Below are 17,505 nucleotides of genomic sequence, written 5' to 3' on the forward strand. Positions count from 1 at the left end.
ATTTCGTAAACTGCTCATTTTTTGCAGTTTTAAAAATGACACATAGATTTAAATAAATAAGATAGGAATACATATATATATATAATTTCATCTCGCATTTGAACGGACTAGGCAAAAAGATTTTTCTTCATTTTCTCTCGGTATGACACAAATATGAGCTAGTTTCTGTAAAGAATCATGGAAGAAATCATCACTGCAGTAGGCAATAGCCATCAACTTCTAATTAACCAACATACTCACAATGTAAAATATTAGCAATAAGTAAAACATTTTGGCTTCCGCAAGGATTTTCCAGATGCAACGTACTATCTAAAAACGAAAGCTGTTTCATTCACCAAACAACTTTACTCAAAATACTTACTTTCTTTCGTATCATAGAAAAACTGAAAATTTTCGTTCTACGGTTCCAAGGGATGACCTTTTTAGCTTTATTTTTGTGTGATCAACTATAATCCAAAATGGCTTAAGTTTGACTTCGTGAAATCATGCATATCAACTTAACATTTAATAATATTAAGAATCATAATTATGTATGACTTACTTTATTTGACTGAAGAATAACCAATAATTACTTTATTTAACGTGAATTATATATATTAACAGATGATTGAGCGATAATAATGTATGATTATGAGATAATTGTTCCTTTTTCGTATTTCTGCAGGCTCTACATTTACCTGAAGCTCGAACACACATTCAAGAAGCCGCAGGAACTGGAGATAAAGTAACCGTAGTATCTTTACCTGAAACTGACGGCATAGTATACGCAGTTCCTGAAGAGCAGTATGTCATCAGACGTGGAGAAGCAACCTACATGGCACCACCAGGAAACGTCAACTTGACAGCGTTTTTCCCTACTTACAGGGTTCAGCAAGAATAGCACCTTTTAGTCACTGTTTGTATTTTCATAAATGACTTTACAACAAGGTTCCATTTTTTCTCTCTTCCATCCTTCAAAAATCATAATATTCTTTATGCTGTTTGGTTTCGAACTTTGCAAATTTAGTTACAGTGTGATTAAAGACGAGCGATCAAATTAAGTGCTGCATACCTCAGTCTAAACAGAGAAAAATAATCTTCTTTTTATCTTTTTTTAAGATCTGCAAGTTTCTGAAATTAACTTTTTCACTTACGTAAAAATGTTTATACACCATCTCCACAAAAGTCTTTGTGCTTTTTTTATCTTGGGAAACGTTTGTCATAGTTACAGAAATGTTTCGAATGACGCACATATTTACATTTTTAGATTTATAAAATAAATTTTATAAAAATTACAAAACCCATTTTTTTATATTGCTCCCAGACTTTTTTAAGTTAGTGAAAACTTACTTATTCTGAAAAATAAAACACAAAGTGTTTGTCCTCCATAAGCCAAAAATTGGCCGAGATAGTTAATTTTACTTTCAGATCCTATTCAAGAACAATACATTGTTTGAAGAGCAAAATATATGCATTTGTATGTAAATAAAAATTAAAGATAGCAGTTTCGGAAAAGATAATTTCTGATGTTAATGGATTAAATGCTTGTTAAGACAATTTTCACTGCTATGCAAATTGGTTTAAAAACCTTGATAAACATTTTTTTTTTCCAAAACATTCACAAAATCTTATAAAATTCATTTTCCAGAAAATAATAATAGGCTTTAGTATTGGCACATAACCTAATATGTGATATGTTTTGCATAAATTAGAAAGCAAAAGTATTTCTAGTTTAATAACTTTTTGTATGTCAGTTAGCAATAAAACTGCATGAGATTATAACTGAAATCTTATAAATCACTTGTGCAAAAATTCTTTTGATGTTACCATATTTAAATTTGTAATAAAGAATTAAACTGTAAATTAAAAAATGCTACATTCTACTAAATCACAAAAGAATATCATGTTATGACATTTAAAGAGAAAAAAAAAAAAAAAAAAACCTCTACTTATTCTAATTTTTAATCCCTTCTGGCAAGCTGAAAATATAAGAAATTTTAAATTAAATATCTCAATCAATTTTTGTTGTAAACAAGTCCAACTTTTCTATAAGGAGTACAAGCTTTCACTTAATATAACTACAAGAATCTGGGTGCCATGTAAAAAGTTACATTTCGTAATTTTTAAAATTAAAAATACCTATATGTGAATATCTGCGTCATTTGAAACATTTTTTTATAACTAGAAAGCTATAAACAATTTTAGTTAGAATTTTTATGTAGACTTTTACTAATAAGCTTTTTGAATCTATGATGTACATCATAATGTGTAAATCTATTATATTATCATGAAACACATTATATCCTTACACTTAAAATCGTTGTTTGATTTTAAATTCATTCTGCATGAAGTTTTAAAAGTTTCTATTTAATAACTTCAAATTGTTTAGTTACAAATCATTTTTTTAAGATTAATCATATTACTATCTAATTCTGTCTATCATTAAAATTTCATTGCATGTCCCTAAATGTGATATACTTATATTGTTATTGTTTATGACTATAATATAGCTTCCGATAAAGGATTTATCTAATCAAACTAAAAAATCACTTTAGTTAAACTATTACTAAGATACATTTATGCTTTTGATTGGAATGTTGTCCTTTGAAAGCAAATAGATCAATGAAATGATAATTTAATTTTTTCCCCATAGCATTGCCTCTGTTTTGGATTTAAGCAATTTTAAACATTAATTTAATTTTAAATAATAAATAAATTTAATTTTATTTTGATTACAAAGTTTTATCATGTAACAGTGGCATGGTGGGGCAAGGTGAGACGTCTGTACCCGGGGGCAGCTTTCGAGGTGGCGCCAAATTGATGTTATCAAATTTTAGAATGAAATGTTTTCCATTCTTGGCACACAGAAAGGGGGCACAAAATCTTCAGTTGTCCCTGGGCGCTGAAAACCTTAACTACACTTCTGTCATGTAGACATTTAAATTTAGAAACTATGTATTTCAACATGTTAATTGAAATAAAATGGATTATAAATTGCAAAGAATAGTTTTTAAAATAGCATCATTATTACACTTTGACAAGAGATTAGTTTGAGTAAGTATAACAAGCAACTTCTCAAAAATTAATACTACGTTTGTTGAGTTTTATACAATCTTCTTCAGTACTTGTATTAATGAAAAATACATATTTCTGTAAATTATTGAATACTGTTTATACTCTGTGCAATTAACTTTTAACTGATTGTCTTCCATTTTTTTAAATTTTTAAATATATGTATTATTTTAAATTGCACATATTATACTGAATACATTTTTCGGCCTGTATTTTGAAAAATTGGTGTGAATTATTTTTACTAAATTTATATATAATTATGTGCTTTTACTATCAATAATTGTATGTAAATATATATAATTACATAACAGATTGAAAGCTTTAGAAGTTTTCGCGACTTGGTAAAAATTACTCATCTCCCAAAGCTCTTTTATGCACCATACTTTCGGAACTTCTGGACTAGAGTGCTCAAGCAAGGAAAAAGGTTTAAAGTTTTTTAACAGCAACTTGTTAAACTAAATCCTTAAAAATGCTGGGAATGGTTAAAATTTATAATTCTAAATACTATAATTTAAAATTTACCCATTCAATGTCTAATAATTGATGCAAACACGGTGAGGTATGTAGTATAATGGAATCGACCAGCCCAGATATAACTAATATGAAAGTGGCTACTCCACTCGCAGCTTTAAAATATCTCACCTGGTGAGGCATGGATTCAATGAGATGTTAGTAAAAGTCATTGATATCATGACTGCAATAGAAAACTCTATAGTATTCATAAATATGTAATTAGCGTCAAGCTGCTAGTAATAATCAAATTAAATCAAAAGTGCTCGGTTAGAATCTTGTTCAGCAAATTTCAAGGACTATTAGAAGATATTACTCACTATTCTTGGAACCTTTTGTAAACTTTTATCTCCGCGTCACAAGATGTTGAAAAACACCTTCTCGATCAGGGCAAATTGTATTTTGATTCAGCCATGATGCAAGTTAGATTGATACTTTTAGAGGCTGTAAACACTTAAAAGATTTTGGCACCTCCTGATACATTTACGCCAACATTTTCTTCATTCCTTCCCTCACTGTCAGTTTTGGTTTAGCTCTACCAGGCTTCCATGGTAAAACCAGCAATAGTAATTTTTTTAAGTGCTGTCTTTTTTGAATACTTAAGGACCTTTCTGTCTCACACAATGTCGTCTGCCGGGATTTGTTTTTAAGAGCATGCCAAAGAAGTCCATCAAATGACCTGAACACCAAGTTTATAGATATGAACTTAGTGGTCTATTTGTATTGATTTAGCATCTACCATAAGAAAGTAACTATGAAAAATTAGCCAAACAACATGGATCAATGTCTCTCCAGGAGGCTCACTATACTGTGAAGTCATTGCCATATTGCCATGTCAAGTTACTAGAACAAGCTATGGGTGCCCCCAATAGGTCAAGTAACTGCACCATGATTTCACAACTTTTAGCATAACATGTATACTTCCAATGCAAAATATTGTGTTTTAAAGAAAGCTTCCGTCATCGCAAATGTCATCTGTGCAAACAGTTCGTGGTGGCGTGTTTAATCATATTTTGCCAAAAGACTCTTCGCATTTGAAAGGAAGATATTTGTTTTAAAACGTTTTATGAAATTTGTATAAAAATTATTGTTACCATTAAGTGCAAGGTGTTTGAAATAGAACACATGCCACCAGATTAGAACCATCATTTACTTCTGGTTCTGTTGCAAAAACGTCAGCAACAGAATGTTACCAAATCGTGAACAGCTTTAGGTACTAATGTTGTATCATATGATACTGTGAAGGCTTGGTACCGAAAGTTCAAAAACCAGGAATATGAAAATCAAGAAGCACAGCGCTCCTGCCAGCCTACTGATGTCGATAAGGCCTGCCTGCAAGAACTTGTGGGAGAAGATAAGTAAGCAACCACTCAAGAGCTTGCTAAGATGTTAGACATAAGTGCCATGTCCATTTATCACACTATGTATTACATACACTCGATGTACAAGTTCAATTGCTGCATGCTGCAGGAGCTTACTCAAGCAGATGAGAATATACGTATTTGAGCCTGCACTAATCTGCTCGAATATCAATGCAAGGATGCTATTTCTTGACCGGATTATCACTTGTGATGAAAAGTGGATTTAATTCAACAACACAGGCATGAAAGTCAATTGGCCTGCCCCCAGTGAGCCTGTTGGCATCCTCGCAAAGTGCAGTTTCACTAACAAAAAGATCATGCTTTACATCTGGTGGGATTGCCATATTATCCAGAAAAAGTATCTGGAAAAAGGTAAAATCCTCGACAGTAAGGTGTATTGAGATGCTAGTCTGTGCCAATGCTGCTATCAATGACAAACATCGAACTAAGTTCCAGCTCAAAAAGGTAATGTTCCATCAAGATAATGCAAGAACACGTATATCTGAATTCACTGGCTGGACTCTGTATGCACTTTAACTTTTTTTCACACCTACAGCTACATCTTGCTGGTGCTATCTTCGATTCTGCATAGGATTTCCAAAATGAAGGTTGATCTGTTTTTGGACTCGTGGCCACCAAGTTTCTGGGACAAAGGCTTTGAAAAACTACCAAAACACTGGCAGAAAATCATACATTTGCATGATGATTACTACCTGCACTAAAGGTACTGCTTTTTTTTAAACTTTATTAAGAACATTTTTTGGCAGAAAACTTTCATTACAACCAAAAATTATCATCATAAATAGATCACACATGGAATAAATTCAAGATATTTACAAATAAATCACTTTATTTTGACATATCTAAACACATATACAATAAACATAAGCTTTCCAAAATGTATATAAAGTGAAAGAGATGAAATTTTTATTAAGACATCTGTATACGTATGTATGTGTATTAATATATATAATACACATGTTTATGCATATACATGCACAACAACGAATAACTTCCCAAATTGTCAGACACAAACCTCAATTAATAAGAAATGCATATAATATAGTTTGTGGGACACTTACCTTCTGCTTCATAATTTTCAAATATTTATGGAAAATAAATTTTGAATAATATAGCCTTAGTATTCAGTTACTTATAGTGAAGCTTTTTAAACTGAAAATATGCAATATTACAGTATATTTCCAACATTTAAATATTTCATTTCTTTCACAATCGATTTGTTTGAACTTCAAAATTATATATTTGAATCAGAAATAAACTGAAATTTTACTCATTTCCACATACAGTAAATGATAATCTTATATATAGTATTGAAGACACTTTTAAACTAAATCAATCGGAAAATTTAAAATTTGTAAATGAAAAATTGGTATTGTATAAGCACAGTTTACAAACTGAAAGTTCTGACTGATGATGGTTATAGAATATTGCCAATATTAATCCTGGAGCATGCAGTGATGGTTAGAATGCATCAATTATTGTTAATGTCAAGACAAATTTTTGGTACTTCCTAGATGCCAGGAAATTATGGTCACACTTAAAAATGAGTTTAGACTATAAAGCAAGCATATATACACACAGGGTGTTTCAGCAAATCAGTTATGAATTTTCAGGAAAGATGACGGAACCTAGATGGAAAAACACATAACAATGCACGATCAGAAACACTTTCCTGGTTGAGGTAGTGACAACACAAAACACAAGAAAGGAAGGACACAAAAAGAGTGAGAATAATTATTATGCTTAGTGCAGCAGTGGAAACTAAGAAATAAGAACAAAGACAATTGTCATCAGAGAGGAGTTTGAAATTATTACCTGCACTGTAATGCAAGAACCGTGCATCATGCATTTTCCATGCATAATTCAGATCTTTCATGCACTGGAGATTTGTGAGGCTTGCATGACAGTCCAAGGTCGTAATTTTGAACACCTTCTTTAATGACAATTGGGTTCTGTTTTTGTTCTTATTTGTTGACTTCTGCTATACTAATCATAATAAAACATGTTTTGCCGCAGTGTTCATGTTCTTCCTTTTTTGTGGCATCACAACTGCACCAATAATGTGTTTTGAACCAGGCACTGTTACGTGATTTTCCATCATCTAGGTGTACTCTACTGAAAGTGTGTAACCTATTTGCTGAAACACCCTGTGTATATTACTCCAAAGTTTTATTTCTACAATTTTAAGCACATCAACTTGATTTGTATGGCAAGGTATTAATATTGCAACAAAAACCTGTTTCCTATAACAAGCTTCAAAACAATTCAATAAAACTAGCATTTTTGATGAGATTAGCAATTTTCTGACATATTTCTTTGATTTATGTTATTTGTCTTTATAAGTACATCATCTCATTAAAACAAAATAATGACTATAATCATATAACAAAACAGTGCTCAAAAGCATACCTGCTGAACCATATCATATAATGCATCATTTAGTATTAATTATGTTATACTACTGTTGAGATCAGATTTTGTAGCAATGCAATCTAAGTTCTAATTTTGCAACCACGAAACATTTATAGTTTATAGGTTGAATTAATATTACCATTTCATAATATATTCTAAATGAAAATAATAACATACATGCAATCATTTTAATCACAATTCTCTGCGATACTGTTCCAAAGTCACACAAATAGTATGCCTAATAATGAAAGATCAGGAAAACAAAGCAATACAATCATAAAAATATTCTGCTAAATATGCAAATGTTATTTATAAATCTTAATATAATAAGAACTACATAAAATATTAACTAATAACAATCTGAAGGCATAAATTTTATTTCAATGAAAACAGGATTTATATAAATAAAGTATTTCAGAGTTGAAAACAAAATTCGTAATTATGAAAATAAAGTAAAAAAATAACAGTTCAGTAAACTTAAGAAAGCATATCTATGGCATATAAGACACAAATTAGTAATAATGAAAATTATTTGTGTTATTTTTAATAAATGTTTATTTATAAACATTTATTAAAAAATGAAAGCATGATTAATGCTATGATTACATAATTTCACTCAGCATTACCTTGATATAAATTCTTTGCATAAAAGACAATATACACAAATGCTAAAAGTCATAAGATAGTGCATATTATTCAATTATCAGCAGTAATGATGTACCAAATAGCTTCTAACATGATCATGGCAAACTGATGTAATCATCAGATTTTAAACATGGAATGACACAGCAAACTAATACCGCATTCAGTCACTCAAATTTAAGCAATCTATAAATTCATCAATCATGGCATCGTAAGTATCCTGAGAATACTCACAGTATGAATTACCACCAACAATAGACAGTGCAAGTCACTATCTAACCATTTAATAATTGTGACCCCCAACTTCTTATAAACAAGAACTTAAAATGTCTAGGCAATAATGAGTGGCTATTACGACAGTATGGCTTAACATCTCCATAAGGTGACTTGAACTGACAATGTAGAGTCCATTGTATGTTCATCACATTTTGTTCAATTCAAAAAGGGCCTCGTATAATACTAAGTAAGTACTGCATGACTACTCGCACTTGGAGGCTTTCAATGAATATTAAATACATTCAATTAAATATTACTCCACTGTTGCCAACATAAATGCTAAAGTCAATTGCTGGTGATAGTTTATATTTTGAAAAAATATTTTCTTCCCCATATTCAATGATATAATTTAATGCTTTGGGGTGCCTTTTATTTTTATGGCAGGTTTCAAAATAAATGTCTGATTTTATACGAGAGGCATCTTCCCAAAATGCAATTCAGACAAGCACACACATGTATGTATACACACAATCACTATTCCATACAGATTTGGATAACAGGGAGGGCATCGGTAAGTTCATTATTAAAATATACTAAAATTTTGGGCATTTTACACATTAATTACTTAAAACAAATACACAAAACTTAAATACAAACTATAAAAGCAGTGCATATCTGCTAATAAAGCCACTTTAATTCAGTAGGTTGCATCAAGCAAAGAATATGCACAGTTACTAAAATACAGAAATTCTGAGGAGAGATTAGTCAGATACTGTAAGAACACCTATGTTTATATTTTATGAATGCATCAATGAGTAATTTAATACAAACGGTGATCTTACTAAAATTATTTCATGATGTCACAGAAAACTTTTAAAAGCTAAATTCCACAAGATAGGCTGATATCAATAAAATGGTTGTGTGGAATCCGTCTACACACACATTTATCACAATAAAAATGATGTCACTACTTATCAAAACTACCTGCTAATGACAATTTAAAGAAAACCTGTAGTAACTGCCCATTTTTCATAACATAACGTAATAAAATTGAGCATTTTTCATTAAAACATCATGCTTGCTCTGGCACTAGAATGCTTTAAGATAATTGCTGAAACAAAAGTGCAAATTCAAACATACTTACATAACTTCCATTTTTATGCCAAAAATTACTATATAATGAATATATAACTTTTAGCAAGTTGAATTGCAAACTAAATGAAAAATACCTCTAACATCTATGGCTATCAACAGGTTTCAAATACTAAATACATTCAGTACCTTTTCATATGAAATATGAGCAAATTTACAGAAAAAACTGGGAACTGATAGTTTTGAAAACAGAAACAAATGGAATGATGGATATAAGTTATGGATTTATAATACACATGACACAAAAATAAATATTAAACTGTTAAAAAATTTACTAATTTTTTACAGCTGCTAAACATCATAGATTAGCAGACTGTAAAAAATTCACAGAAAAAAAAAAAAAAAAACAAAGACCACAATGTAATTATTACCACAATCAAGCTATCATTGTAAAAGTAATCACAAATGTACTTAAAATATTAAATGGAAAAAATAAAGCCACCCACAACAACGATAAGAGTTGTTTTGGCACTTTTAATTGAGAAGAGAAATAATTCCTTACCAACTACGATAATAATATATCAATAACCAATTAGAAATTACAAAAAGGCCCCCTTATTAGATGTAAAACTTGCACAAACCCTAATATGTGAATATCCTTAGTAAGCTTAAAAAATTATTGAATCAAAAATTCAACAGCTATATATATAATAAATTCTAAAAATTAGCAAAAGGACTAGATTAGCAATATCAAGCCCTGCAAAAATCAGATACAAAAATAAAACTAGGAAATCTGATATTTTATCATAAAATTTTACTTATGGAAAAGATACCGCTAACTGGTTTGACTACCACTTCAATAAAAGAAAGGAGAAAGATAACGCCTGTTTATTATGTTTGGAAAGACCATTCTACCGTTATATTAAAACTAAAATTTTCATGCTAATTAATGATGAAAAATTTTTTGTAAATAATACTTAAATTCTAACGTGAAGAAATTAACTTTAATTTATATATGGGTGTTATGAATAGTTGTAAAAATAGTTACTGTAATTTATTAATTTTATTTAGTTACCATGATTATATTTACCAAGATTAAAGTAGTATTTCTTTAATTCTCATTAATATTAGATGTTAAAAAGTAAGTGTGTATACTTTTCCATGTAGATATGTGAATGGGTAATTGTAATAATTCTTTAGAATGAGATTATAACTAATGCATATTTTAACATTTTAACAATTTAGGAGATCAAATTAAAATGTTATAAATACGTCATGACATAAGAATGATATAAAAAAATGAGTTAATTGGTTTCAGCATAAAAGATGAAAGCAGGAATCTATTATATTTAATATCAAATAATTATCAGATGTTCACATCATTATTAACATTCCGAGAATAAAACACTATTACTAATGGAAGAAAAGGGGATTTTTAACAATGAGCTAGTTTTAAATTTGGGAAATGTATAATGCAAACAAGAATATAGAAAATAATTTAAATAATGCATTTTCCAGTTTAAATTTGCATACCATAACAGCATATAATACTCTCTATTTTTTACTTGACAATAACATTACATACTGATCCATCAGAATATCATGATTACATGTTTTATTTCCTAAATCCTAAAACAAAGAATTATAAACCGAAAACTACAATAAACTAATGTAAATATTTATAATCTTTATAAAACAAAACATTATTCTAAGTTAGGTTCAAATAACCAAAAATCAACAGTGTAGTAGAAATTGTTTACTATGCTTTTCTTACTTTGATATACATTGGATTTCAAAACTGCTCAGAATAATGATAGTAAGTTGACTATTTGACAAGAATGAATATCCCAGAGACTGAAATCAAATTACACAATCTCAATTAAAAGAATATTTAAGAGAAATCCAGCACTTAATTAATTAACATTAATTAATTAATAACCTTAATTAATAACCATTATATAACAACCAGTATTGTTACTATTCATCATTTTCATGTATTTCCTTTAAAAGCACAAAGGAAACGGTCTAAATTATTTCACATAAAACCTTTTACTGTTGTTTTCAACGACACATGATAATTAATTGCTACTTTTTTTCTATATTAATAGCTAAAACTCTCCTATTGAATATTCTGGGATACACAGTTCTATAACAAAGCACTTGGAAAAGCTCACCTGTAAAAATAATTTAGAAGTTTTAAGTGTTAACTTATCTAAACCACGCATGTGCACGTGTTGACAAAAGCACTTGTTGACTTAACCCAACGCATACAAATTACTACTCAACTGAAGAACTATCAAAGGCTATGGATGCAAATTATATTACATTTGGATCATTTGTGATCAATATACTCACTGCAATGAAATTTTCTCAGTCAGTTTTTACATACACAGCAATGTTTTATTTTTCCTGGAATTGATAAATTTTCATTATGAAAATGGATTGGATTTTGCCACAGTAAAGCCAACCTAGGGGAAGGATCTATTCATAAAGAACCTTTGAAGAAAACTGGCTTGTATTCACATGACACATGGGGGAAAACCATGAAAATGCCCATGCAGCCAGCCTATTTGAAAGGATTTTAATGATGGTTAAAATACCAGCATTCACATCCACTTGACCATTTGTGGACCATATTTTATAATGGGATTTCCTGTTTTATAAATACAAAACTTTGACATAACTTCCCCCAAGACAGTATATATTAAATTGAAATTTAGCATACTTTTGCCAAGATTTCCTATTCCAGAAACAGAAGTCATGCTTTGTTCAGAATTCCTGTATAATAGAAACTTTGAAGTAAAATGCTTCCTAAAACGAGGTTTGAATTTCTTTGATAAAATGTCAGCTTCTTTAATCATAATCATTTCACAAAGGCATATATCACAGATATTTGCACTGCCTGTTAGAGAAAATGAATACATCCAACTTCAAAATGTAATCGTTTTCCACAAATACTTTACATTAGTAATTCGTTGACAACTTTTCATATACAAAATACTTTATTTGACAAAGCATGTAATTAAAGAGATGGTTGTAATATAACACAAAATATGTAAAATATATTTCTCATGTAACATATTTTTGCTGAAATAAAAGAAGACAAAATATTCCACTTAATCACATACGTCCTGATAAAAAGGAGACCTGTATGCTGTCTTGATAGATCAAAGTTGCTCAGCTTAACGGACAACACACTATGCTTTGAATGAAAGTAACAAAGCGTGGGAAATGTATTCTTCCTTGGAAATTCATACAGAAATGAGTCATTTAAATTGCCTTAATAAAAAAAATCTGCATATCTGTACTGTAGATGTCACAGAATTCTTGAATGAGTTTTACCCTATTCCTCATCCAATGATTCTTTACAGAGGCTTGACATTGAACTTCCTTGTGATATTAAAAACTTACAAATGTATAGGTTCTAAAATTCAGTTAACACATCAGGTCAACTCACTGTACTCAGTCCATCCATGATTGGGTGCTCCTAATCGAAGAATTCCAACTGATCTGTCTTTGGAAGCTGTGATTAAAACTTGTTATATGTTAAGGTGTAATTTTGGAATAAAATAACTAATCATAAAATAATCTGAAAATTAATGAACTTGAAAGCCTGCTTAAGTTCAAAATAATAATCAGACTTCTTTTAATTTGGTAATTAGAAACCAAGACAAATTGACAACAGAAAACAAATCAAATAAAATTCAGTGTAATTTCTGCAAACTGAAAAAAATTCAAATGGATGGGAAAGGGGAAATTTCAGAGTGGCTTCAAAAGCAAAATAAATGCTTTTTCTGCATCATGTGATAATGAATAAATGCTTCTCTAGCACCATTATATATTAATAAATAAGTAAAGAAACCAGGTCAATTTCTGCTAACTTCATCAAGATATAATGCAATGTAAACTTTAACTGCTGAAAATGCTTAGTTAAGCAGTATTTATAATATGCAAATACATCTGATTATGGGAAAAATACAAAAATATAAGGATACATTCATCATATGGGGATAAATCCATATCTTGAATATCACCTTTATGTGAATATACTTCCCCAAGGTACATATGATGGTCAGGGTACCTCCGATATCTAATAATACATCAAATAAAGATAAATTTAAAAAACTTGGTATTACTAACATTAACTAAAGCCTGTAAAAAATTCATCCCATGCTATATTTACTCATACGTTCACACACAATACCAATTAATCAATCAGCACATGCAAAATGTAACTGACATTAAAAACTACAAAATATACATAAAATTTTCTAGCGATCTAATTTTGAAAGAGCTCTTTCTTTTAGTTCATTGACAAAGCAGTAGTACTGAAACACGTGTCTTGATTTGTTACGCCAGTTTCAAAGGCCACACACCGGGTGCATCGGCAAAAATTAAGATCAAGCATACCAAAGTATGAAACTAAGTAGCATTACATTTTTTCCCTCCTGTTCCTTTTTTACTCATGATTCCTAACTGAATCACAGCTTCTTTCATTGTGATTACTGAACACACACACTTAAGTTATGCCTTTTCAACTTGGTCTAGTGATTTCTAAAGCAGGGTTCGGCAACCTTTTTTATGAGCAAGGCATAATTCAGAAATATGGGACTTTGGCAAGCATGGCAGGTGCTGTAGGGCAGTTAAAATTATCATAAGAATGAATATTTAAATAAATATATATCAAAACAGTATTCACTTATGTGGATTGTGAAAATCGCAACGTTCAGTCTTGTTACTGCAAAACTGTTCATAAATGTTGCTAGCCAAGCAAAAAAAGTGCAAAGTGTTTAGTTGTGCAACTGAAATAAGTTGTTGAAGCACAAGAATAAAAAAAGTAAATTATTTTCTTAATACCAATCACTACAAAAGCAATAATTGTATCTTTTTGTAATCTTATAATTTGAAGAGAAGAATTTGTATGTTGCTTACAGCTTGAAATACAAATTCAAGAAATAACAAGTTTAAATACAAACAAAGGTTATAGATATAAAGCGTAGTGAGCAATGGTTGGAAACAGTACAGTTCATGTATGAATTTTTACTATGACTTACAATTTTACTAACATTGTTTTGCCGGTACTACATTGTTAACCCTTGTTCTAAACCAAAAGATTTAAGGTAACAACAAAAGCAGAAAATTTGCAGAGCAAAATAGAATTCACTGAAAATAGCAAACACTGAAAACAGCAACAACTTACAAATACAATACACAACATTTTCACATTGAAACATGATCACATTTAAATTGAATCAATTTGCTTGAAACATTTGATCATTAACTTTGTATTAAAAAAAATTTAAAGAGAAATTTGATTAAATGTAGAGTTAGGGCTTACTTTCGGACAATTCCTCCATCACAAGCAGTATAAAGAAGTCCACCATTTGAGGTGTACCTGAAAGTTTAAAAAAAAGGAAATTGATTTTACTAATTCAAACTTTAACCAAAAGCTATTTTTTTACTTATTCATGGATTTTTAATCAGTGCTTTTAATAACTTTTCAAAATAGTACGAACAAGCACTACATGCAATAAAGAAAATGTATTTTACTTGTTTACTTACTTTTTTTTTTTTTTTTTTTTTTTTACAAGAGACTTCAAAGCATCAATTATTTGTTTCAGATATGAGAATACAACATATATTTGATGCAACTTTCATTTAATAAAAAAATTCAGCATGAATTTTGTAAATTTTAATCCCTATAGTCAATGTGTATTTTGCAAACGCCTATAGTTGGTTTTAATGATGATGTACCTATATTGGAAAACATTATACACAAGCTTATACCAACATTAAAAAGACATGCTCTGTTCACAAATGGTGTACTAGCACATGAAAATATATAAGAAGGGATAATTTTACAAAAGAAATTTAAAATAAAGAAAAAGGATGAATGCTTTTACAGAGCTTTTTCAGTGTCAAGTTTGGTTGTCTGAAATGTTATCAAAAGTTACATATCTTGTTTACTTCATATATTTTATTTGTTTACTTCATATATGTGGTCTGGCCTGTAAATAAAAACATTTGTGAACTTGACTCAAATTTAACGAATGAGTTTAATTTTGTTCATAAGTTTTGCCCCATATTTTTTTAATAATTTATTAAAACATTTTCTATATCATTTACAACACATATGGACTGCTATGTTCTAATGTGGTATTTTATCTGGTTTTAATGGTGTCACATATGATTTACACACTATTTGAAATGTTAACATTTTCATACGAATGAATGAATTTCATTCACTTTCAATAAAAGGCAACTTTTAACTATATGTATATGCATCATATGTAGCAAAGTTAATCAATTTCTGTTCAGAACTCTGATCAAGAATATCTGCACAAATAAACTGAAAGACTGGCTTCAGCTCATACACTCCACAAGTGAATTTTACTTTTACTCAATATTATGCAATAAATGCAAACACCATCCCAACTTAACATTCATTTACAACTTAATAAAATTTAATGACTTGTTAACATAATAATGGATGAATTTTTATACATGTTGTTTTTAATATTTATTTAGCCTCCTTGTTATGTCTGCATTTTGTCTGATACCACATACATGGCAGTGGGTGTTTATATGAAAGGCAACTAAATAAAAACTTTATTCACTTAATAGAAAATATCATATTCTAAAATTTAAAAAACTTGTATTTAAAAGGAAATTCCACATGACAATACAAAGACAACAAACTAAAAAATACATTGAAAACAGATGTACCATGAAATTTACAATATTTTAAAGCAAACTATATTACCGTAATTTCCAAATTGGTACATTTCCATGCTCTCTCAAACGCTCGTGCACTCCAACATCTGGTATATAACCTGATATTATATCTCCGCCAACCATCATCCAACCTTGATTTTGGGTAAAGGAGGAAAAAAAGCAATAAAAACTTAAAATATGGAAGGCTGAGCCTCATAACATAAATGCAAAAGCACATATAATATACACAATTTAGGGGGAAAAAATTGGCTGAGAACTGTGTAAAAGAAAACCAATAAAATTATATAGTTTAAAATAAAAATATGAATTCTCTGCATTTTAAATTGTTTCTTCTAGATAGTTCCAAAACTAACTCTTTTAAAAGTATACATATAGTTTCATATATAATTACTTATTGTTATAAACACAAAAAAGTTTTGCTCCCAAATATGAATTTTAACATTTTTGAATTTATATATTTCAAAATTATCTTAAACCAATTTTTTATTAAGGATATTTTTTTTCACATGCTAAAACACATTGCCTATTTATTATCCTACATTTCAGACTCGTCAATTAGTCGCAGCCCCTTTCTCTTTTTGAAGTCTGAGATACATGCAAGTTCTTTCTACAGTTCTCCAATCTACATCTAAATAAAGTAATTCTAGAAAATTAAAATGTAAACTTTTGCATCTTTCTTTAATAAATAAAGCTTTCTAATAGCCAGTAGTATTAATGCAACTGTGTCTCTCCCTCTCAGAGTAATTGAAAGATGATCATAAATGCAACAAAATTCTCTTATCTCTGATTTTTAGAAGTAATAATATAATGATTCAGCTTTTCAAGTTATTCATAATGTGTGTCTCTTCTGTAAAATACCTTTGGTGAACATATTTAATATTACACATGCTTTTATGCTGATTATCTTGAACACCTGATTGACAGGAATAAGTCACAGTGTTTTCTAATTTAATAATTATTGCATTTTTCTTTAATAAAGCAAGAAATTTTACGAATTTATGCATTAGATAACAATAACTGCATTTCTTCCTAATGACAGATAAACGAGCTTACATCTCAAATTAATTTTACACTAAAATTCCCTAATAATAAAAAATATATCAAAGTTCAATGACACGAATTGCCATATACACTGATAGACATTTGCTAAGGGCAGATCACAAACGGCTATATAGCATGTAAAAAAATAAGGGTGGTTGGATGCCATGAGGCAACAGATCATCATTAATGTACCACTAGGCCATTCCTAGTCTCAGTTGGTAGCACAGAATGATGTACAGCCCTTCATCATATAATCCCAGCTCATACGATGGCATTACATGTCGGATATCGGTCCCTTTCTTATTTTCTGGACTATATGCAGTACCACTCTCACACCAGATAAACTGACATCTACAATTCAACAACAGACTCTAGTACACAAGCCCAGGAGTCTTCCCTTCCATTGCAATGCTGACAACACCAT

At 29.7% G+C, this 17,505-nt stretch overlaps 2 protein-coding genes across 2 annotated transcripts in view; one reads left to right on the forward strand and one right to left on the reverse strand.

Annotated features, from left to right (window-relative positions):
* Positions 1–2,983, forward strand: part of LOC118183392 (uncharacterized) — a 74,745-nt gene extending 71,762 nt beyond the window's left edge. Inside the window, exon 3 of the mRNA XM_035352906.2 lies at positions 665–2,983. Within this exon, the coding sequence (XP_035208797.1) occupies positions 665–880 (216 nt within the window). The 3' untranslated portion in view covers positions 881–2,983. The remainder of the gene's footprint in view (positions 1–664) is intronic.
* Positions 2,984–5,754: 2,771 nt separating this feature from the next.
* The window catches only part of LOC118183391 (uncharacterized), a 72,675-nt gene continuing 60,924 nt past the window's right edge, over positions 5,755–17,505 (reverse strand). Inside the window, exons 10-13 of the mRNA XM_035352905.2 lie at positions 16,069–16,171; positions 14,644–14,700; positions 13,301–13,395; positions 5,755–12,840 (exon numbers count right to left, since the gene is read on the reverse strand). Of these exons, the coding sequence (XP_035208796.1) occupies positions 12,749–12,840; positions 13,301–13,395; positions 14,644–14,700; positions 16,069–16,171 (347 nt within the window). The 3' untranslated portion in view covers positions 5,755–12,748. The remainder of the gene's footprint in view (positions 12,841–13,300; positions 13,396–14,643; positions 14,701–16,068; positions 16,172–17,505) is intronic.

The sequence above is a fragment of the Stegodyphus dumicola genome, chromosome X1 (genome assembly GCF_044657685.1).
Source record: "Stegodyphus dumicola isolate Sdum_Otavi_A_Nest chromosome X1, ASM4465768v1".
In the NCBI taxonomy this organism is placed as follows: domain Eukaryota; kingdom Metazoa; phylum Arthropoda; class Arachnida; order Araneae; family Eresidae; genus Stegodyphus; species Stegodyphus dumicola.